At 40.9% G+C, this 21,773-nt stretch overlaps 1 protein-coding gene and 1 long non-coding RNA gene across 7 annotated transcripts in view; both read right to left on the bottom strand.

The window, feature by feature from the left end:
* Positions 1 to 502: 502 nt before the first annotated feature.
* Positions 503 to 21,773, bottom strand: part of SSX2IP (SSX family member 2 interacting protein) — a 40,522-nt gene continuing 19,251 nt past the window's right edge. For 4 of the 6 annotated variants that reach the window (XM_081946576.1, XM_081946578.1, XM_081946577.1 and 1 more), the window contains exons 5-14: positions 21,072 to 21,182; positions 18,376 to 18,511; positions 16,967 to 17,042; positions 16,708 to 16,885; positions 13,647 to 13,797; positions 11,725 to 11,861; positions 10,789 to 10,962; positions 9,087 to 9,198; positions 2,456 to 2,576; positions 503 to 1,762 (exon numbers count right to left, since the gene is read on the bottom strand). In XM_081946576.1, the coding sequence (XP_081802702.1) occupies positions 1,591 to 1,762; positions 2,456 to 2,576; positions 9,087 to 9,198; positions 10,789 to 10,962; positions 11,725 to 11,861; positions 13,647 to 13,797; positions 16,708 to 16,885; positions 16,967 to 17,042; positions 18,376 to 18,511; positions 21,072 to 21,182 (1,368 nt within the window). In that variant the 3' untranslated portion in view covers positions 503 to 1,590. The remainder of the gene's footprint in view (positions 1,763 to 2,455; positions 2,577 to 9,086; positions 9,199 to 10,788; positions 10,963 to 11,724; positions 11,862 to 13,646; positions 13,798 to 16,707; positions 16,886 to 16,966; positions 17,043 to 18,375; positions 18,512 to 21,071; positions 21,183 to 21,773) is intronic. The other 2 variants (XM_081946580.1, XM_081946581.1) reach the window with 2 other exon arrangements.
* On the bottom strand, positions 3,015 to 3,868 carry LOC309388871. The gene is made up of 2 exons (XR_014174859.1): positions 3,405 to 3,868; positions 3,015 to 3,371 (listed from the first exon to the last, which is right to left on the bottom strand). It is a non-coding gene; the product is annotated as an uncharacterized lncRNA (long non-coding RNA).

Genomic DNA, 21,773 nt, shown 5'->3' with positions numbered 1-21,773 from the left:
GGGAACTTTGGCCTGGGAACTTTCCATTTTTATGGAAAGGGTTTTCCAGGACCAGTTCCACATTCCCATACATAGCTGGTGCGCAGAATGAACACTCTGCTCCTTGAGAAACAGATGGCACATGCAATTTGGATAGTTTTTGCATACAACCCTTTTGTTCACCAATTGTGTATATTTCTGGATCAGAAGTCCCTATTCAGTCACTTTTTTCACAGCTGAGTTCACATTTTTACCAAGTTATATTATCACCCTGGTATCTTTTCCCCACTTAGTCAGTTTAGACTCCTTTAGAGTATCTATGACGTTTCAGATTTTGCTCCCAAGTGCATCATTTAATGATTGGCTTAAACTGAAACATCATTTGATCATTTGCCCACTTTACAAGACTTTTCCCCAACTCATAAGCAACCGTAAAAACTGCCGTCAACCTTTTACTCTGAACTTCTAAATGGGTAAGGGGATCTGCTCTTATCTGTGAACTGGAAAAAAACAGCCTATAAAATATTGAAATGCACATTGAAACATTTATTTCCTTTTAAAAACTGAGATATTTTCAGAGGGGTTCGAGTCTGCTGATTTGCTTACTTGAAGCATGCATCATCTACATTCAGACTGTGCTGTGGAAAAATATTGCAACCATCTTCTGAATCATCTGGCGTATCTCCACTCTAGTAAATATAGATTGGCTCCTCAAGCGTAGATACATCAACAATTCTTGCATCAGGAGCATGACATATTGTCTGATTGTTGAATTCCAAAGGCCAGTTAGAACACTTTGACAAAGTAGAGACATAAATGCTTATCTCTGATGTACTGTACAGTATCCACAACATATGAACTCCTAAAAAAGCACACCATCTCCATGTACAATTTGTCCATATTTTGTAGTTCTTCATTTTTAAGTTTTGTTTTCCTGAAATGTTTTTTTTAAAAAAACCTAATTCATAAACATGTTTTTTTTAAAAAAAAAACAAGAGTTGGCATGTAAAATATTATGGTTTGGGGAATGTAGGGCTTCATACATTTTATGACATTATCACATAATGCTTTATATCTTATCTGTTTGAAAGCTAAGGCCCTGCTTTTAGTGTAAAATATATGAAAAGAGGTAATCCAAAATTATACAATAAATATAGAACCTGTCACATTACTCTATAATATACTATACATTCAAGTTAAGAGAAAAAAGTTTCAATGCCAGTTACACTTGAAATATACAAGTGACCAGTTCATGACTGCTAAAAGTGCTATTTCTGCTTGCAAGAAAACATACAAATGCTGAAGCATTTCATCTTTTGCTTCAAAAAATCACACATTCCTTCAATTAAAGAACCGTATCATCTGTAATAAGAATATACATAAATCTGAATAAAGTTTTACTATTTATATTGAGTGAAAGGCAGAGACTCTCTTTCTAAATGGGACATATAGGAAAGTTTTTGGGGGGAGGCAGAGAAGGGTTCTTAAAAAGTCACACATACAGCATAACAGCTATCACCATCAATTCCACTCATGAATTGTCTGTTTTGTGAAACTCAAAAAATTTATGGGTGAAACAACTTAAGAAAAAAAGCTAGAATGTTCAAAAAGCTAAGATGAATTAATGATGTGGTCTGTGCATAAGTCTGATAGTGGTCCATGAATGTTGTTCCCACTGTCTTCTGCCACAGGGCTAGTTTCCTTAATCTGCAGCATTAATGGCTCCCTTTTCATCTGGTTGGTCTTTTGGTCTTCAGGTATTTTATCCAGAAAAGTACTCAAACTGGGAGAAAACAAAAACAAGAAAATTAATGCACTATTCTTAACATAGGCATTTGCAGAAAAGGAAGGAATGATAAAATATAGGATCATAACATCATGAAAATGCCTTATCTACTTTTCTGAGATGTCAGGACCCAAGTAATAAGGGCATCATTTTGGCATCAGGGTTTGCTGCAACTGCTACTGGTTTTAAATATGGTTTGTACACAAACACAATGATGAATAAAAGCTGGCTCCCTTTATGAAAATATCCATCCATCCCAAACCAAATAGTTTGGCAACAATATACGACAACATATAGTTCCAGTTTCTCCTATATCTTCATTGCTACAAAAATAAAAAGCTATTTGTGCAAGACATCCATAGTTGATGTTGTACACTTGTCCTAACATGTTATAAGTTGGACATATACCAGAGAATTCCAAAACCAGCCTCAAAACCAATAATTTTATTGAAGTCCTAAGAAGAAATGGTTGCACGTATTTGCTTCCAATCTGCAGACATTACTGTGAGTTGAATAGCCTAGCATTTGCCTTCTTAAAACCAAATATTCCAATACATCATATTGAAAAATAACTGTTTTGCCATCTTTTGGAACTGCTAACTGTAATTTCTCCCAATTCAAAACACTTTGATTTTAGCTGTTTAATATTTTCTGTTGTTGGAAAAGAAAGAAAATAAGAAAAAAACATACCTGTTCTCCATAATATGCTGAGTTGATTGATAAACATCTGAAAATTTGGGTACATTGGACATATGATTTAATTTCTTTTGGTGCGACCTGACATTGGTTAATGGATTATCTGATTCAGAACCTGAAAGACAAACACTGTTTCTCAGAAAAGGCTCAAGCCTTCCCTAGAGAGGCTGGCAATTATGATTTTTTTTTCAGTATCAAGGGAAAAATCTGTATTTTATTTAATTCTGTGGTATTTTAAAACTGCTTTTATAATTATTAATTCTTCCGTGAGTTGCTACTAGCTTTACTATAGGGTTTGTGCCCTATTTGTCATGATTAGCATTATTGCTGATGATGTTATAAACATTATTTCCCTTTGTTGTTTTTTATATCACTTGATTGTATAGAAAGTGTTTTAAATGCATTTGTATAATCTCCGCAGAATTGTGATTGTTGGGAAGTTTACAACAGAAATCAATAAATCATAGCTAAGTCTACTCCTTTTTCTTCAATCTGATTTTAGAGACAGCTTTCCAAGCTGACAAATGTTCTGTTGCTTCTATTTTTTTAAAAAAAATTACAAGTCTTTGAAATTTCATTGGGTCAGAGTCAGACTGAGAAAATAATGGGGGCTGCACTTACCTAATGTTTTAAACAGTGCCGAGAGTTCTCTTTATAACCAAAGAAAGAGGCTCCCCCTCTTTATTTGGGTATAAAGCTAAAGTTTGAGGTATAGTGATATGGCCATTCCAGGAAGTACAGGGAAAGCAGCTGTCCCTTCTCAAAGAGCCTGTTACCACTCTAAACAGGCCAACTTTCTTTTGTTTTCTTAACAGCAAAATATCCTCATCTTATGAAACTTACAAAATAAATCCACCTTGACCATTGATTTTCCCGTATAGTACCACCAATCACCCTGGAAAGGGGAGAACTTAAACCACCAACCACCCTGGAAAGGGGAGACACATTAATATGTGTCCTGGCTGGTATCCAGCCAGCTTGGAATACTCTGGAATCAAAATACCCATTACCCAATTTACTAGAATGTGAGATAGAATTCGTTTAAGTACATACTTTAAAAGTACAATAGGGGAAAATGATAAGTAAAATAAACAAAAGAACAAAATACATGTCTTGAAAAAGTAAAAAAAAAATGGGAAAGGCATTGCCATTAGCACTATCTATTCACAATGCTGGAAAAGTACAATGGAAGAGAAGAAGCTGTAGCTCAGAACTGCAGATAGCAGCTGTAACTGTAAGCAATAAATCCCACAGACATTCGGCTGGGAACAGAAGTGACACCGAATTCATCAAGGACAAGTAACATATTTTTATCTAATACAATACAATACAATACCAGAGTTGGAAGGGACCTTGGAGGTCTTCTAGTCCAACCCCCTGCCTAGGCAGGAAACCCTACACCATTTCAGACAAATGACTATCCAACATCTTCTTAAAGGCTTCCAGTATTGGGGCATTCACAACTTCTGGAGGCAAGCTGTTCCATTGATTAATTGTTCTAACTGTCAGGAAATTTCTCCTCAGTTCTAAGTTCCTTCTCTCCTTGATTAGTTTCCACCTACTGCTTCTTGTTCTGCCCTCAGGTGCTTTGGAGAATAGTTTGAGTCCCTCTTCTTTGTGGCAACCCCATAGATATTGGAACACTTAATCTTATCTTTCTGGATGGGAATCACAGATGAAAAAAATACCCCAAATCTAAGGAAATAATCTTTATTTCTCATAACTGAACTTTGCGGAAAGTTCCCAGAAACTTTGGGAAATTAAGATAATATAATAACATAAACTTGGTATATGTTATGCATATTTACAAAAATACATACAGCAAGCCAAGTTTGAGAACTGGTGATTTTACTAAAACATCCCAAATTTCAATAACAAATCTTCCTAATTTCCTCATGTTGTCACCATACCATGAGCCCTTATTTTTTAATAGTTAAAATGGTCAGTAATATACAGTATACATGTCAGCAACCAGACCTTTCAAACCTCATCCATTAGCAACTTTCAGCAAAAGCCTTCAAACACTGGAGGCCACTGCTATTCCTAATTAGTTTCTTTAATCCTAAATTAGCCAACCGTAAAGCTTGTTACATTCTGGGTACTCAGCCAGAAATAGTACACATCCTCTAATTCAGCAGTTCTCTAACCAGGACCATATGGTGTCCCTAGAATATTTCAGATGAAAAAAATGAAACGGGACCACGGCATCTGCAAAAGGACTACAGACAAGCCAAGTGATTATAGTGCCAATATTGCTTTTATTATAAATAAAAACATGTTTTAGTTACCAGCCAAGTGGCAATCTCTAGACAAGATAGGTGGCACACAAATCTAATAAATACATTTTATTTACCAGTAGTAAGACCTGGTTTAGGAAGCCACAAATGAAAAACAAACTTGTGAGGATGCCATGGGAAAAAAGAAAAAGTTGCAAAACATTGCTCTAGTTAACAATCTCTCTATTACCCAACAATATCTAGATTTGGATTTCTTTGCAATTATGGGAGCCAATGCAACTACATAAGACACTGATATAATACATTCACTACCTTTTTCTGACTGAACCTAGGTGTGCAGTCATAGTCTTTAAAACTGCTGTAGTTATTTGACAGCAACTGAATGTATGTACAAAACTTCTGAAATTTTGGAGGTGGTGTGTGTACTTAAAGAGATACCCGAAAGAGCAGGCAGGGATGTCTTTGGGGATATAGCAGGAATTTGCTCTATAAACATAAAAATTTAGACTAGTGATATATATCTAAGGGCAATACTCTATTTATATAAAGTGGCCTCAACCAGACTGGGGCCTGTTTGCAACTGGGCTGCGCAAGTAGCATGTGCAGCTCAATCCCATTCATGTGGATGCGTGCCAGCCCATCACTCATGGAAGTCAAGATGCATGTGCGCATGTGCATCGCCCCTGGTGCGCAGCCCAGTTTCCTTCTCCACCCCCCACCCCCCTGTGCTGGGCCACCAAGCCGAAAAGGTTGGGGGACACTGCTCTAGACTAGATGGCATGTAAATCTAATGAATAATAAAAATAATTACAGAGATGTGCCAAATTTGTGGCAAGATGGATTTCTGGCCCGGAAACATTGTATCTGAAATATCTGAGATCACTTCTTGCCTGAAGACTTATTTTCAGAAATCCCTTTAACTTCTCTTAGAAATCACATATAGCTATCTGGAACATTAAATTCCACATTAACAAATTTTAGAGAAGTTTGGTCTTAAGCAGAAAAAAATATATCCGTTTACCACAATTATTTGGCTTCAACTGTAGACCTACAGAATGAAAGAATTATCACTTGTACAGGACCAAAACTAAACAACCTGTAAAGCTCAGAGGAGGGAGGGAGGGAGAGAGAGAAAGAGGTCAGCATGATCCACTAAATCATATGAAATAGATAGGCTTCTGCTGTTAACTAGAAGCAATCTGGTTCCCACTAGCTACTAATCACCAAATTATGATCACTCACTAGCTGAGAGCAGAATGTCTGTTTCTCAGCATTGTTGGCATAGTGTTTGTTTAGACTAATACTAGAGGAAGGAAAAGGTTTCTTCCCCCATGATGTTCATCCTATTGAATATCAGAATATGGAATAACACAGTTGGAAGGGATCTTGAAGGTCTTCTAGTACAACCCCCTGCTTGAGGCAGGAGACCCTATACCAGCGATGGCGAACCTTTTTTGGCTCGCGTGCCACAAGTGGGGGGAGCGCGGGGGGGTCGTGTGCGGGCGTGTCGCACCCATAATGCAACGCGCCCCCAGTGCGCATGCGCGCACAACGCGCCCATTTTTGCATGATTTTTTCGCCTTCCCCAGGCTCCAGAGGCTTTATAGGAGCCTGGGGAGGGCAAAAAGAGCCTCCCCCGCCCCCCCCCGGAGGCTTCAGGGAACGTCCGGAGGCTTCCCTGAAGCCTTCGGAACACTTAAAACCTCCCCGCCACCCCCGGAGGTTTCAGGGAACGTCCGGAGGCTTCCCTGAAGCCTTCGGAACACTTAAAACCTCCCCGCCACCCCCGGAGGTTTCAGGGAACGTCCGGAGGCTTCCCTGAAGCCTTCGGAACACTTAAAACCTCCCCGCCACCCCCGGAGGTTTCAGGGAACGTCCGGAGGCTTCCCTGAAGCCTTCGGAACACTTAAAACCAACCTCCGAGCAACCCGGACTTCCGGGTTGCTCGGATGGTCGTTTTAAGCGCTCTGAAGGCTTCAGGGAAGCCTCGGGACGGTCCCTGAACAGGCACGAGACGTGCGTCTCCATCGCCCGGGCCCGGATCACCTCCACCGCGCGGCGCCTCAGGCTCGGCGTCCTTGCGCCCGGCCTTCACATCGCTGCCGCCACCGCCGCTAGGACGGGGTCGGCCGAAGGGAAGTCCGTCAGGCTTCAGCTGCACCGCCCTCGCCTCCTCCTCCTCCTCCTCTAGCTGCGCCATCGCAAGGATTAAGGCGAAAGGGGGTGGGGGCGGGGAAAGCGAAGGGGGCTTTGCATGATTTTTTCGCCTTCCCCAGGCTCCAGAGGCTTTATAGGAGCCTGGGGAGGGCGAAAAGAGCCTCCCCCGCCCCCCCCGGATGCTTCACGGAACGCTCGAACGCGGCGCCGGGGCCCGGCAGGCAGTGAACGAGTCGGAGCCTGCCGACTGGAGGAAGAGGGTGAGAGGGGGGTCCTGTGAACGGCGGCAGCGGCGACAATAGTCGCAACTCGGCTGCCTGCCGCCTTTCCCCTCCTTTGTCTCCCAGCCGGGGCGGCCAGCCGGCAAGTTACGACTATTGTCGCCGCTGCTGCCCCCGTTCACAGGACCCGCCTCTCACCCTCTTCCTCCAGTCGGCAGGCTCCGACTCGTTCGCTGCCTGCCGGGCCCCGGCGCCGTGTTCGAGCCGGTGGGGGAAAGGAGGAGGAGAAGGAGGACAACAAAGCCCCCTTCGCTTTCCCCGCCCCCGCCCCCTTTCGCCTTAATCCTTGCGATGGCGCGGCTAGAGGAGGAGGAGGAGGAGGCGAGGGCGGCGTCCTAGCGGCGGCGGCAGCGATGTAAAGGCCGGGCGCAAGGACGCCAAGCCTGAGGCGCCGCGCAGTGGAGGCGATCCGGGCCCGGGCGATGGAAACGCACGTCTCGTGCCTGTTCAGGGACCGTCCCGAGGCTTCCCTGAAGCCTTCAGAGCGCTTAAAACGACCATCCGAGCAACCCGGAAGTCACTTCCGGGTTGCTCGGAGGTTGGTTTTAAGTGTTCCGAAGGCTTCAGGGAAGCCTCGGGACGTTCCCTGAAGCCTCCGGGGGGGCGGGGGAGGCTCTTTTCGCCCTCCCCAGGCTCCTATAAAGCCTCTGGAGCCTGGGGAAGGCGAAAAATAGCTTTTAAAAAGGTGAACTCAGCTGGCCAGCGCACGCACGCTGGCCAGCTGACAGGGCAGCGCCTCACGTGCCCTGACAAATGGCTCCGCGTGCCACTTGTGGCACGCGTGCCATAGGTTCGCCATCATGGCCCTATACCATTCTGGGAAAATTTGGCCACAAGAGAAAGATACGCTTGTATGCATCTATGTGTGGCTTCAATCTTCTATTCGGGTATGACCGTGATTTATACCAACAAACAAATATTTGAGAAATGTTCTCTTGCGAACAGACGCCCGGAAAGCCAGGCACAGCCTCAGGGGCAAATGACTGTGTTACGCTGTCGCAGCAGCGCAACAAAGCCGCCATGAGGTGACCACGCTCATGAGTAGCCGCCTGGCAATAGCCCTTTTCAGCCTGGCAGAGCACCACTCACTGATCCAGTAGTATCCCAAAGGTGCTAAGCCACGTGGTGCTCTGCCCGGCTGGAAAGAGAGGTTGCGCAAGCACTTGTTCTGCTTCCAGGTCGTGTGCCTCCCTGCCTCACCTTGCCCAACTCTCCCTGCAGGGCTGGGCCAGGGCGCCGCCGCGGCCCCGCCGCTGCCAAGCTCTGAGCATAACTGGCTTCCAAACTCCAGAGATCCACTGCCGAGTCTTCCAACAGCCAGCCCACAACCATAGAGCGTAGTCCCAGAGCGGCCGCTGTCGGAAGACTCGGCAGCGGATCTCCAGAGTTTGAAGCCGGTTATGCTCGGAGCATGGCGGTGGCAGTGGGGCTGCGGTGGCGGCTGCAGGGGTGCCCTGGCCCAGCCCTGCAGGGAGAGTTGGGCATGGTGAGGCAGGGAGGCACGCGAGCTGGAGGTAGAACAAGTGCTCGCGCAACCTCTCTTTCCAGCCGGGCGCCACACAGCTTAGCGCCACACGGCTTAGCGCCTTTATGAGTAGTGCTCTGTCCGGCTGGAAAGGGGCATTGCCGGGCGGCTGCTCATGAGAGTAGCCGTCCGGCAACCCTCCGCTCCAGTTGGGCACAGTGCCACCCACCAATCTAGCGGTATCCCAAAGGCGTCAATCAATGTGAGCACCTTTGCCCCCCCTCTCCCCAGCTCCTGCGGCTTTGCGCCTTCGGGATATCACTAGGTTGGTGAGTGGCGCTCTGCCTGGCTGGAGGGGGGGGGGTTGTCCAGGGGGCTTATTATTGGGGGAGGGCGTATATTTTTGCCCACAGGAAAAATATGGCATGGTCTTATTATCAGGACATGTCGTAATTTCGGGGAAACACGGTATATAAAAATCTTACTTCCCAGGAAAGCATTCTGAGCTTTCATCCGATCAGCCTTATTTTGATCAGAAGTCATATTTAAGAACTGTTGCTTCAGCCAAACTCCACGGTCTTCCTCAAATGCCTTTCTCTGCATCAAGAGAAAATATAAAATTACAAAAAATTAATGTATTTAATGTTTTGTCAACTTCAAAAATAATGCAGAAATTACTTTTGCCATTTTTTTGGTTATTTATAACGTATCATTTATTTGATTTATACTGTGCTTCATTTTCTACTCTGGTGAGCATTCAAAGTAGCTAATAAAACATATAGAGTTAGTCACTTAATGAGCACTTGCTTAACGATTGAAATTACAAAACCTCAGAAAGGGCATTTTACAGCCTATAAATTATTTCTGACTATTGCAAAATGTTGCAGCCACCAGCACCACCCAGGCATTCACATGATTATGATCTGGGTGCTTCGCAACCTCTTTACACTTATGACTTGATTGCCATTTGCAATCTTCTCTTCTCAGAAAGTCAATGGGGAAGCTGGTAAGGAAAATTGCAAACTACGCCTCTTGACTTGGGGAACAGGATAAAAGAGGTCCCTGCCATTTCCTGCATGCTTGGATCTCAGCAACCAAAGTCCAAATCCAGAGCCCGAAATCCTCTCTACGCTACTGTGGAAAGCTCCACAAAGACAGGGAGATAAGGACCCCCAGTTCCATGCCATGGCTTCTGCCCTCTGAAACTTCATGCCCTTCAAGGTGAGATCCACCCTCTTGGCCTTCCAAAAGAGCCTAAAACCTTGGCCAACTGGCTTGGGGCCGTGTTGGGTGCTCTCCCATTTTGGAAGTGGCTAGTAGATTAAGGGAAGATTCCCACCTCCACCCCAGTTATGCACTGGCTCTTTTTATTCACTTTGTATTAATTTTAATATTTTTTCAATACTGAATGTTTTAATGTTTTTAACATCCTAATTGTTTTATACTGTAATTTATGACATCATAAACTGCTCAGAGTCGCTTGATGGGTTACATATGAATGTAATAAATAAAAATAAATAAACAACTGTCTAAGGGTCTTTCCTTAACAATTAAACCAATTTGTAATGAGAGAAGTAATCACTTAGGCATGAAGCTAGTTAGAGCTTTGAAGGGCCACATCAATACTGCAAATTACGCTTGGTAAATGTCTGGTAACCAGGGAAGATCTTTTTGTAGATACTATATGATTGCTATACCTTCTATTACTTTGCAATTTACTTGCTTAATTTTCATCAACTGAAACTTTTGGACCACTTTCAAGGAGTAGCCCCCATATAAAGAACATGCAGTAGTCAAGAAGGTTTTACCATTCAACAGATAACTATTATTAAATCTAACCAACTCTGGAGCAGTTCTTCATCACAGTTGCTATGTGTGAATCCAGTGGCAGCTATATATCAGGAACCTGCTCCTTCTGGGGCATACAATGACATGCAACTAGTTAAGAATATGAGAAATTAATCCTGAAGTACAAGAGAATTGTGATGATGTTGGCACTTGAGTTATATGGCTGAAAATGAAAGACTCAGACTTTTCAAAACAACATTATATGCAGCGATAGCGGGACAATCTATCTTTTAAGTAAAAAAAAGTGCACGTGCTATTATAAATATTCCTCCTTTTGAAGTTTTCAACGATCCCCACATTGCCTAAGAAATTATTAATCTCCAGTTTTATGTAAAGTACCTCCAGTCCTAATCGAATAGCTGCGTCAGTAAAACTTTTGCGCTCTTTTTCGAAGTTCTTCTTTTGTTCTTTGAACAATTTCCATTCTTCCTTGAGTCTTTCTTTTTCTTCCAGCAAGTAACAATCCTGTAGCAACATATTGGTATCATCATCACAGGGAGCAGTTAGCTGCTGCTGCAGATAGAATGTGAAGTACGAAGAAATCAAATGAAGTTATTTGAAAGCTACCTTCCTGGCCACAATCATCGTCAGTTGCTAGAAAAAGTTAATCAAATAACATTAAAAACCTAACTGGAGCAAAACAAATGGTATCCCATTAAACCAGAAGTCAGAAAAATGTATAGGATGGAGAGGGGAATCCAAAAACTAAATTACTAAATAAGCAAAACCAAATCAAACCCAAACTCTACACGAACACTGTTCTCTTTACAGCTTCCTTTTTACGACCCTTAATTCAGGATAGAGTCAGGGCGATTGGATGGAGTTGAGCGTTTACTGGTTGGATGACCTTCCTGATGCCACAGAGTTCACATCAGATTTTTTTTTTCTTTGTATCCTAGAAGAGAGAAACATCTTTCGCTATCTAGGATTGAATTCTCAACCTTCTGAGTGGGTGGTGAGCGTCTTCACCACTAGGCCACCATGCCACTCATTGTTCTCCTTACAGCGAATATGACAAAATGCCTAGTTCCAAACAATGCAAAGAAGGCAGAGTGGATGATTCATGCAATGTTCCTCTCTTCATCAATACATCAAAACCAGTGAAATATTTAGAATGTTAAATTCTGAAGATCACTGCTATGCCAGTTCTTAATATATGGTTTTCTTCTATTTGTACAACTGCCAACAAGCAGGATTATGGTCTGATGCACTTCTTTTATTCTTCTTGTAAATTTCATCTCTTTTTTTGAAACTAGTACATATCTCAATGCTTACCTGTAAAAGCTGCTGTTGAGTTTTTATCATCTCTTTGCACTGCTGAATTTCCAGCTGCAGTCCTTCGACTTCCAGTTCATGCTCATGTCGTGAGACTGTATCTTTGTCACTCAACGAGCCAGAATATACATGCGATACTACACGTTTGAAGAAGTGCTTGATTATTTTTGGTGTACACTGCATTGTATGTATTCAATTAATCAGTTATTTACAAAGTATACCAGTTCTGACATATCCCTTCTTTGATACGTAGCATAGATAGTCCTGGATTTACAATCTTTAATTAGTAACTGAAGTTACAATGGTACTGAAAAAAGTGACTTATGACCAGTTTCAACAATTACAATCCTTATGGTCACATAGTAAAAATTCAGACGCTTGGCAACTAGCTTGTATTTATGACAGCTGTGGTGTTCTAGGATCACATGATCGTCTTTTGCAAAGTCAATGGGGAAGTCACTCACTTAACAACCATATTACTAACTTAACATCTGCAGTGATTCAACTGTGGCAAGATTGATCGTAAAATGAGGCAAAAGTCAAGTTAAAGTCTTGCTTAGCAATGGAAATTTTGGGCTCAATTATGATTGCAAGTTGAGGGCTACCCACAAGTTCTTGCTTGCAGGCAAATGACAATACTTGGCAGATCTTACAGTGCACCATCATTGCTACTTTGTCGTGCCATTGTTTGCAGTCAGTTACAGGTAGAGGTAGAGATAAAAGTACAGGCAGTCCTTGGGTTATGAAAGTAATTGGAAATGCCATTGGTAAGAAATATGGTTGTACAGTACAATGTCACATGACTGCACTGATTAGTGATGGCATTTCTAGGAGTCCCAGTTGTTGCCATTAAGTGAGGACCTGATGGGTTGTTAAACAAGGACCTCAAGTGACCACAACTTCCAACTTCTTGCCAGTCATGACTTTACTTGTAGGAAGCTGGCAGGGAATACTGGAAATTGCAAATCACATGACCACAGCTTGTTGAGACATCATAATGGTGAGCTGGGCACTGAGTACCCAGATTGTGATCATGTGAGCAAGTGAATGTTGTGAAAGTTGGAATTCCAAGGACCAGTTGTAACAACCACTTGTTTAGCACTGTCATAAGTTTGTAGGGTACTGAACGAATGGTTGTAACCTGAGGACCACCTTCATAGACAATTGATTGCATTAATTTGTATTTCTTACTGAATGTGGTTTTAGAATACACTATACAGAAGAATTCTACATAAAACATATTTTCATTAAATCTATTTAATCCTCTGATAGGCCATTAAATTGCTTTTTAATTGTTTATAATTTCATGACTTTTATTTAGATCCTTTAGATTAACAGGGCTGTTTGAAAATAATTATATAAAAATCCAAAAAAATAATTGGTAAGGCTTTGTCTTAAATGAGGAGAATCAGACATGATTGGCTAGAGAACAAAGGAATAAAAAGAAATATATGCACTGATATCAATGGGTTCATTAAGGACTTCCAGCTATAAAAAGTGTAATTTTTACACTTTTGAAAAATTAAGCAAGACCAAACCGTAAGCATTCATGGAGATCAAATAATGTAGAAAAAAATGCTATACTTATGTTTAATACTCTAAATCAAAATTAAACTAATCTTATCATTTCTCTGCCTTTGTTCCTAATTCATGGATGTCACAACATTTGGTTTAACTGACATAAATTCTTGGGAAAGAAGAAAATGGGAAGATTATTGTCAAAATGATAAGTAATTGTAAAAGGAAACAATTTCTCAAAAAATAAAACAGTGTTCAAAACAGAAAAGTCACTATATGCTTAAGAATACAGGAAATAACATATTGTGTTTCACGATTTTTCTACTTTAATAATGTTTTATAACTATATTAGCCTTCTTTCTAATCAGAAATCAAATAAATGTTGTAGGGAAAATAGACGTCACCTTGGTTATCCAGATTTTCAACATGATTTTTCAGCATTCTCCACTGTTTTCGAATGCTATTAGCAAGTTGTTCACGCACTGTTTCACAAGAAAGTTCCCACATGCCTTCTTTATTTGCTTCTCCAGAGTCTTCCTCCAAGTCTGAGAGAATCTGAAAAAAGATATATAAATATAAATATGCATTTTAAAAATGGATCTTTAAAAGCAAGATGATCCAAAACTTTTCATTCTAATAGTTTTATAGTGTATATTATTTTCTCTGATGGCAAGGTAATTCTACTGGTTTCATATGTATTTTGTTATGGGTATTCATTGTGAGCGTATTTATTTACAATACTATTATTAACTTCAAAAAATTATAATTATATATTTATTAAATATTAGTATATCTAATTTATGTAATATATTAAATCAACTACAATCTTGGGAAATCTCTTTTGTGGCTATGTGTCAGTATTCCTCATGTAGCACAACTAATCACTTAGCATTTGATTCCTAGAGCCGTGATGGCGAACCTTTGACACGCGTGCCACAGGTGGCACGTAGAGGCCTCTTTGCCAGCATGCGAGCTGTCCCCACAGCTGAGCTCCACCGCGCATGCCTCCGACCAGCCAGCTGGTTTTTGGGTCTCTGCAGCACGTTGTTTACTCAAAATGCAGTTAAAACACTATACAAGTTATGGAGTATATAACTATATACATCCAACAGGAAGTGCCTCACAGGAGCAGATAGAGGTAAATCCTAGCAAGGCAGGAAATGTATCACTGAACAATGGAGATGAATGCTAGAGAGGAATAAAGCTGCATACAAGGCAGACATAACACCTGTAACAGCGTAGGCATGCAAGGGGATGGGGGGCAGCGAGCCTCCCGTTCCCCCTCGCGCCTTTTTGGTCCCAGGCGGCTTCAGGGAGGCCTGCTAGGCCCAAAACAGGGTGTGGAGGGGTCGTGTGCTCATGCGGGGGGGTGCAGGAGTGCACGGTCACAGGGGGAGAGGTCACGGGGGGGTGTCATGCGCACATTGTATTATGGGTTTGGGCACGTATACACACACTATCATAAGCGTGCATGTGCTTTCGGCATAAGAGGACAAAAAGGTTAGCCATCACTCGAGTCTAGACAATGTATAAATTGGAAGGGTAGGTGGCCAGTGTGCATGCGCACATCGGAAACTGGAAGATCATGTTTACAGTGCATGCATGCGCATGTACACAGCTGCTCTTCTGTTTTTCAATACACACGTGCACACTGTTCACCAGTATTGATGAACAGTGTTCACCAACACTGTCCTGGTCTGTCACCTTATTCTTGCAAATTAAGCACAAGAATGGATTTTTAACCTTTGTTCTCTAACCATGATATGTTCATGCATTATTTATAGAATGGTTTTGTGTGATTGAGATCAATCATATTGGGCAGCTTAAGTGTAAAAGGTATGTCTCTTTTTAAAAATCTGCCAGTAAAGTATTAACTACAGAACATACATGAATTCACTAGCTATATAGTCCATTGTCCTACTTGCATCCTTTCTATGATGATGTTCTTTAGGTCAAAGAAAAGTACTAGCTCCACCTACTGAGTAAAGAGGGTAAAAACACTTAATTCCTATCCTGCATAGTATATTGAAAGAGATTAAAAATTAAGGGATGTATTAATATAATGGTGGAGGGGACTCACAGGAAGAACAACAGAACATCTTTGAAACAAGAACCAAGTGCCCCCGATTAGAATAATTTGTCCACCCAGGGCAAGTTATTTGTGAACAACAATTATTCTTACATCTATGTAATCTATGTAATGGAATATAAAAGTGAAAATGTCACAAAATAATTTACAGTTCAAAAAATATTTTTATGAACCTGCACAGAATTCTAAAAGTGTAACTGGTTTATATTCTTTCCTCTTAAAAAACTAATGGTCTCCTAAATGGAAACCATATAAAAGCTTTTCTATTCCTCTTATGTTTGCATAGGAGAAAAAAATATCCATATATTTACTAAATAATTTCTATGGTTATCCACCTCAAAAGAGAACTACTATGGGTAGCCTGCAAGGGGGGATAACAGTCCAAAATAGAAACAACAATCAATAATAATCAATCATACAGTAGATGCTGTGACTCACATTCACATCCTCTGTCCAAAACAGAGCATTGGATATAGAAAGAAAACATTTTATGAATCTTATAACACATGGGGACTTGAACTTGTCAATTGTGGAACTTAAAATCACATGATGTTGGGTGTTTTATTACTGTTAAATGAAAAAATTATGCAATCTAAAGAACATTTATCATTTTTATCTTGTTATTTTTTTAATCTTTCTTGGTAATTTTATTTCTGTATTTTTAATGGCTTTAAATTCCTTGTAGCCCACCCTCTTTATGCTGGTCCTTGACCATAATGGAGGTTGATTTGATTTGATGATTTGTAGAGTATTTCTTTACATTTTAATTATTAATTATATTTAAATATTATACATTAAATATTTTATTTTTATTCTTAGTTTTATCTTCAATAGTTTGTTCCAAAAAAAGTGGTACATAAAATCTCAAAAAGGTTCAGATGTGCCCAAAATATAACCAGTGAATTCAATTCCATCCCTTTAAAATCAAACCAAAATGACACATGACCACAACTTGCGACCACAATTGAGCCCAAAATTTATGTTGCTAAGTGAGATGTTTTTAAGTGAATTTTGCTCCATTTACAATCTTTCTTGCCACAGTTGTTAATCACTGCAGTGGTTAAGTTAGCAACCCAATTGCTAAATGAGTCTTCCACATTGACTATGCTTGTCAGAAGGTCCCAAAAGATCACACATGAGCCTGGGGTATAGGAACTGCCATAAACACGAACCAATTACCAAGCATCCAAATTTTGATTACATGACCATGGGGATGCTGCAAGAGTTGTGTGAAAAACGGTTATGTCACTTTTTTCAGTGACATTGTAACTTCGAAACAGTCACTAAATGAACTATGTCGAGGAATACCTGTAAGAGTTTCACAAAATTTAGCAACGCACCATTTTGTTTTAATCATGTGCTACATACACACTTACAGGCCCAGTGTTATCTTCAATCTTCTCTTTAGACATCTGCTTCTGTGATGGAAGCAAAGAAATTATCTCCTTCTTCATTTGTTGAAGTAACTTTTTTAGTTCAGCATTTTCAACTAGGAGCTGTTTCTGCCGCTGTTCATACTCATTTAAGAGAGTTTTGAACATTTCTTCTTCATTTCTGAAAAAACAAACCTTTTTAAAGTAATTTAATATGAAATACAGTAGCAAGCAAAAAAGAACCTTTTACTGGCCAACTCACTTAGCTTCAGTTTTCCCAGTTCTCCAGGCACCTCTCTTGCCATCAATTCTTCCAACATAATTTAAAATATCGATAGCTATAAAAAGGAAAAGAATTTTAAAAAGCAATGTCTTAAAGATCTTTAATAAAAATTGACTTGTCACTTGTAACCTGAGCTGATTGACTACTATATTTCAAAATTTGTAACCCAAAATTAAACCAAAATCATATCTCCTCTATACATACTTTCATTTCTTGTCTTCTCAGAACCTTTCTATTTCATAGATGATTTTTTTTACTTTAAACTAAACCAATGTATTTTCATTTAGAAAAATACTTCTACACACAGTGATATTATGTGTAATACATGGCCAAATAAGTAAATATAAAAAGCCAGATTCATTTTGTTTCAGATAGATTAGGTTTGGAATAAAGCTAACGCACAGCATCTTAAGACAAACATTACCATAGGATAGCGATGGCAAACGTTTTTTGGCTCGCGTGCCACAAGTGGGGGGAGCACAGGGGAGTAGTGTGAGGGCATGCCGCACCCATAATGAAATGCGCAACCCCCCCAGTGCACATGCGTGCACTACAGGAGCCCCCCCCCCATTTCTGCATGCTTTTTTTGCCCTCCCCAAGCTCCAGAGGCTTTATAGGAGCCTGGGGAGGGCGAAAACAGCCTCCCCCCCCCGAAAGCCCTCCGGAGGCTTCAGGGACCTTCAGGACACTTTCCTGAAGCCTCCGGACCAGTCAAAAGGAACCTCTGAGCAAACCGGAAGTCACTTCTGGTTTGCTCGGAGGGTCGTTTTGAGCGCTCCGAAGGCTTGAGGGACCTTCAGGACGCTTCCCTGAAGCCTCCGGAGCAGTCAAAGCGATCCTTTGAGCAAACCGGAAGTTCGTTCCCGAACTTCCGGTTTGCCTGTAGGGCCGGTTTTTTGCGCTCAGGAGGCTTCAGGGGAGTTCATGAAGCCTCCGGAGGGCCTCTGAGGGGCGGGGGAGGCTCTTTTTGCCCTCCCCAGGTTCCAATAAAGGCTCTGGAGCCTGGGGAGGGTGAAAAATGGCTTTAAAAAAGGGTGAACTCAGCTGGCCAGCGCTCACATGCGTGCTGGCCAGTTGACAGGGTAACGCCTCGCGTGCCCTGACAAATGGCTCCGCGTGCCACCTGTGGCACACGTGCCATAGGTTCGCCATCACTGCTATAGGATCTATTCTAGTTTGGAGTTTATCATACATTTTGTTCTGGATATCTATTTGTCCTTAATAAGTAACTTCCTTGGTATACGTTCCCGAAAGAAGTTTCCCAACTTTTATCCATCAGTGCATTTACCTACTCTTTCCATGCTTCTAACAGATCACTGAATGTCACATTAAAATATGAAGCAGAAGCGAACATCTGTATCACCATTTTTACCATAATAAAGTTATACCTATTTTTTTATCCTTTTTACTCATCAGGAGTTGATGAAGCCGCTCTTTTAGTTTGTTATATTCTCGTTCTTTCCTCTTCATATCATGATTATACTGGGATGCTCGACTTGCCACAATATTCTGTAGCTTCTGAATCTAAAATGCATACATTTAAAGAAATGTGCATGTTTTAGAAATCCCAGGCTATTCACATTTATATCAGAGGTCTAGCCATAAATGAATATCCACTGAGATAGTAATAATTCTTTAAAAGTGTCATCAAGACAGGATCATTTCAGTAATTTCTGTCAACTGCTTCAGGTCAGGAAGTCATTTGTAATGATCTGGAATGCCTTCATTCTCATACTCTTACAAGAATAAGTAAACGATTTTTCTGTTCTTGATTCTCTGATCTGTTGGCCCTGCTCTTTCCCCAAAAATAAAAATACATTAGTCACAATGTTTCCTCTTGTTAATTAAGCTCCTAAAGAACAGCTATATAAAATTAAACAGGTACAGATTTTGCTAAAGGAAGTCCAGATGTGGAACCTATGTTTTGCCTAGGTAAGTCTGAGGACCATACAAACCACACTTGAATTCTTTTTATCTACAGTGGGGCAAAAAAGAATTTAGTCAACCACCAATTGTGCAAGTTCTCCCACTTAAAAAGATGAGAGAGGCCTGTAATTGGCATCATAGGTAGACCTTAACTGTGAGAGACAAAATGTAAAAAAAAAGACCAAACAATCACATTGGCTGATTTGGAAATAATTTATTTGCAAATTATGGTGGAAAATAAGTATTTGGTCACCTACAAACAAGCAAGATTTCTGGCTCTCACAGACCTGTACCTTCTTCTTTAGGAGGCTCCTCTGTCCTGCACTCATTACCTGTATCAATGGCACCCATTCGAACTTGTCATCAGTATAAAAGACACCTGTCCACAACCTCAAACAGTCACACTCCAAACTCCACTATGGTGAAGACCAAAGAGCTGTCAAAGGACACCAGAAACAAAATTGTAGACCTGCACCAGGCTGGGAAGACTGAACCTGCAATAGGCAAGCAGCTTGGTGTGAACAAATCAATTGTGGGAGCAATAATTAGAAAATGGAAGACATACAAGACCACTGATAATCTCCCTCGATCTGGGGGTCCACGCAAGATCTCACCCCGTGGGCTCAAAATGATCCCAAGAACGGTGAGCAAAAATCCCAGGATCACACGGGGGGACCTAGTGAATGACCTGCAGAGAGCTGGGACCAACGTAACAAAGGCTACCATCAGTAACACACTACGCCGCCAGGGACTCAGATCCTGCAGTGCCAGACGTGTCACCCTGCTTAAGTCAGTCCATGTCTGGGCCCATCTGAAGTTTGCTAGAGAGCATTTGAATGATCCAGAAGAGGATTGGGAAAATGTCATATGGTCAGATGAAACCAAAATAGAACTGTTTGGTAGAAACACAACTCGTCGTGTTTGGAGGAGAGAGAATGCTGAGTTGCATCCAAAGAACACCATACCTACTGTGAAGCATGGGGGTGGCAACATCATGCTTTGGGGCTGTTTTTCTGCAAAGGGACTAGGACGACTGATCCGTGTACAGGACAGAATGAATGGGGCCATGTATTGTGAGATTTTGAGTGCAAACCTCCTTCCATCAGCAAGGGCATTGAAGATGAAACGTGGCTGGGTCTTTTAACATGACAATGATTACAAACATACTGCCCGGGCAATGAAGGAGTGGCTTCGTAAGAAGGTCCTGGAGTGGCCTAGCCAGTCTCCAGATCTCAACCCCATAGAAAACCTTTGGAGGGAGTTGAAAGTCCGTGTTGCCCAGCGACAGCCCCAAAACATCACTGCTTTAGAGGAGATCTGCATGGAGGAATGGGCCAACACACCAGCAACAGTGTGTGCCAACCTTGTGAAGACTTACAGAAAACGTTTGACCTCTGTCATTGCCAACAAAGGATATATAACGAAATATTGAGATGAACTTTTGATACTGACCAAATACTTATTTTCCAGCATAATTTGCAAATAAATTATTTCCAAATCAGCCAATGTGATTGTTTGGTCTTTTTTTTTACATTTTGTCTCTCACAGTTGAGGTCTACCTATGATGCCAATTACAGGCCTCTCTCATCTTTTTAAGTGGGAGAACTTGCACAATTGGTGGTTGACTAAATACTTTTTTGCCCCACTGTATATGTTTGCTGTTGTCTCACTGCACTTCCAAATAGATATAAGACACATTATTTCACAGAATTCATTAGAGGCTAAATGTCATGGATTTGTTTCCTTATCTTCTTGGCCAAATTGAAATGAGAGTTTCTTATGGTGTAAAATCCCCCCAAAAGATGCTTTGCAAAACTCTGTGAAGGGAATAAAGCATTTCACCTCAATTGTTGGAATTGCCTTGCTTTCTAAAATCAGAGTGTTTCTGAAACATCCGTCAGTTGCAGAAGACATTGCTGCTTCTCCGTTTAAGAGAATAGCTTTTCATTTATATGGCCTCAGTATCAAAGAATACAGAGAATATGAAACTGCAGGACAAAATAATATAATGTAATGTAAAAATGTCATCACAACTGAACTGCAATAATTCCATGGGATTGACATAGTTCTAAAACGAATAACTAGGAATGTTTACAAAACCCACCCAGTCCATCAACAAGTTCAGTGATTTTGCCACAGGCATACAAGGTTAACTAACCTCATCTTTTTCATTCTTCAGTAACTGGTGAAGATTCCTATTCTTACATTGAAGTTGCCTTTCCCTTTCCTGAAGTCCAACAATTTCTCTTCTAGAGGATTCCAGCTGCTCCTAGTAAAAAGCAAAATAATTTAAATGTTTAAAATTTACTATAGGTATATGAGAAATATCTTAAGATTTTAAACCAACAGGAAACAAAGGCCTTTTAAAAAAAGATATTTGAGGAAAATTGAAAAATAATGTGTACTACATATAGAGTCAATGTATTACTTTATAAAATGCCTTATGCATACAGGTAGTCCTCTATTTATGACTGATCGCTTTCAGTTATGATAGACTCATCCAAAAGGCACTTACAACCCAGTTCCTAAGTTCTGTGAGCCAGGCACACCCCTTTGTGACCACATTTTGGATACTTAGCAACCAGCCTGCATTTATAGCTGTTTGCAGTGTCCAGACTCCTGTTATCGTAATTTCTGTTTTTTCTGAAAACTGGCTTTTACTTCCAATCTTCAGAAAAAAAGCTTCGTCATGACCCGTTTTATGACTGTCACAACTTATGACTCTACTAGGTAGGTTCCATTACAGTTATAAGTCAAGACTACACGTAACAATTTGGAGTATAAAGCTGAAAGTACAGCTTACTCACTGGCAACTATTTACTTTAAAATGTTTTTTAACTTTTACTGCTGTTTGTTATTT

Source organism: Natrix helvetica (genome assembly GCF_964273705.1).
Source record: "Natrix helvetica genome assembly, chromosome: 3".
In the NCBI taxonomy this organism is placed as follows: Eukaryota; Metazoa; Chordata; class Lepidosauria; order Squamata; family Natricidae; genus Natrix; species Natrix helvetica.
This window is presented reverse-complemented; position numbering and strand designations above follow the sequence as displayed.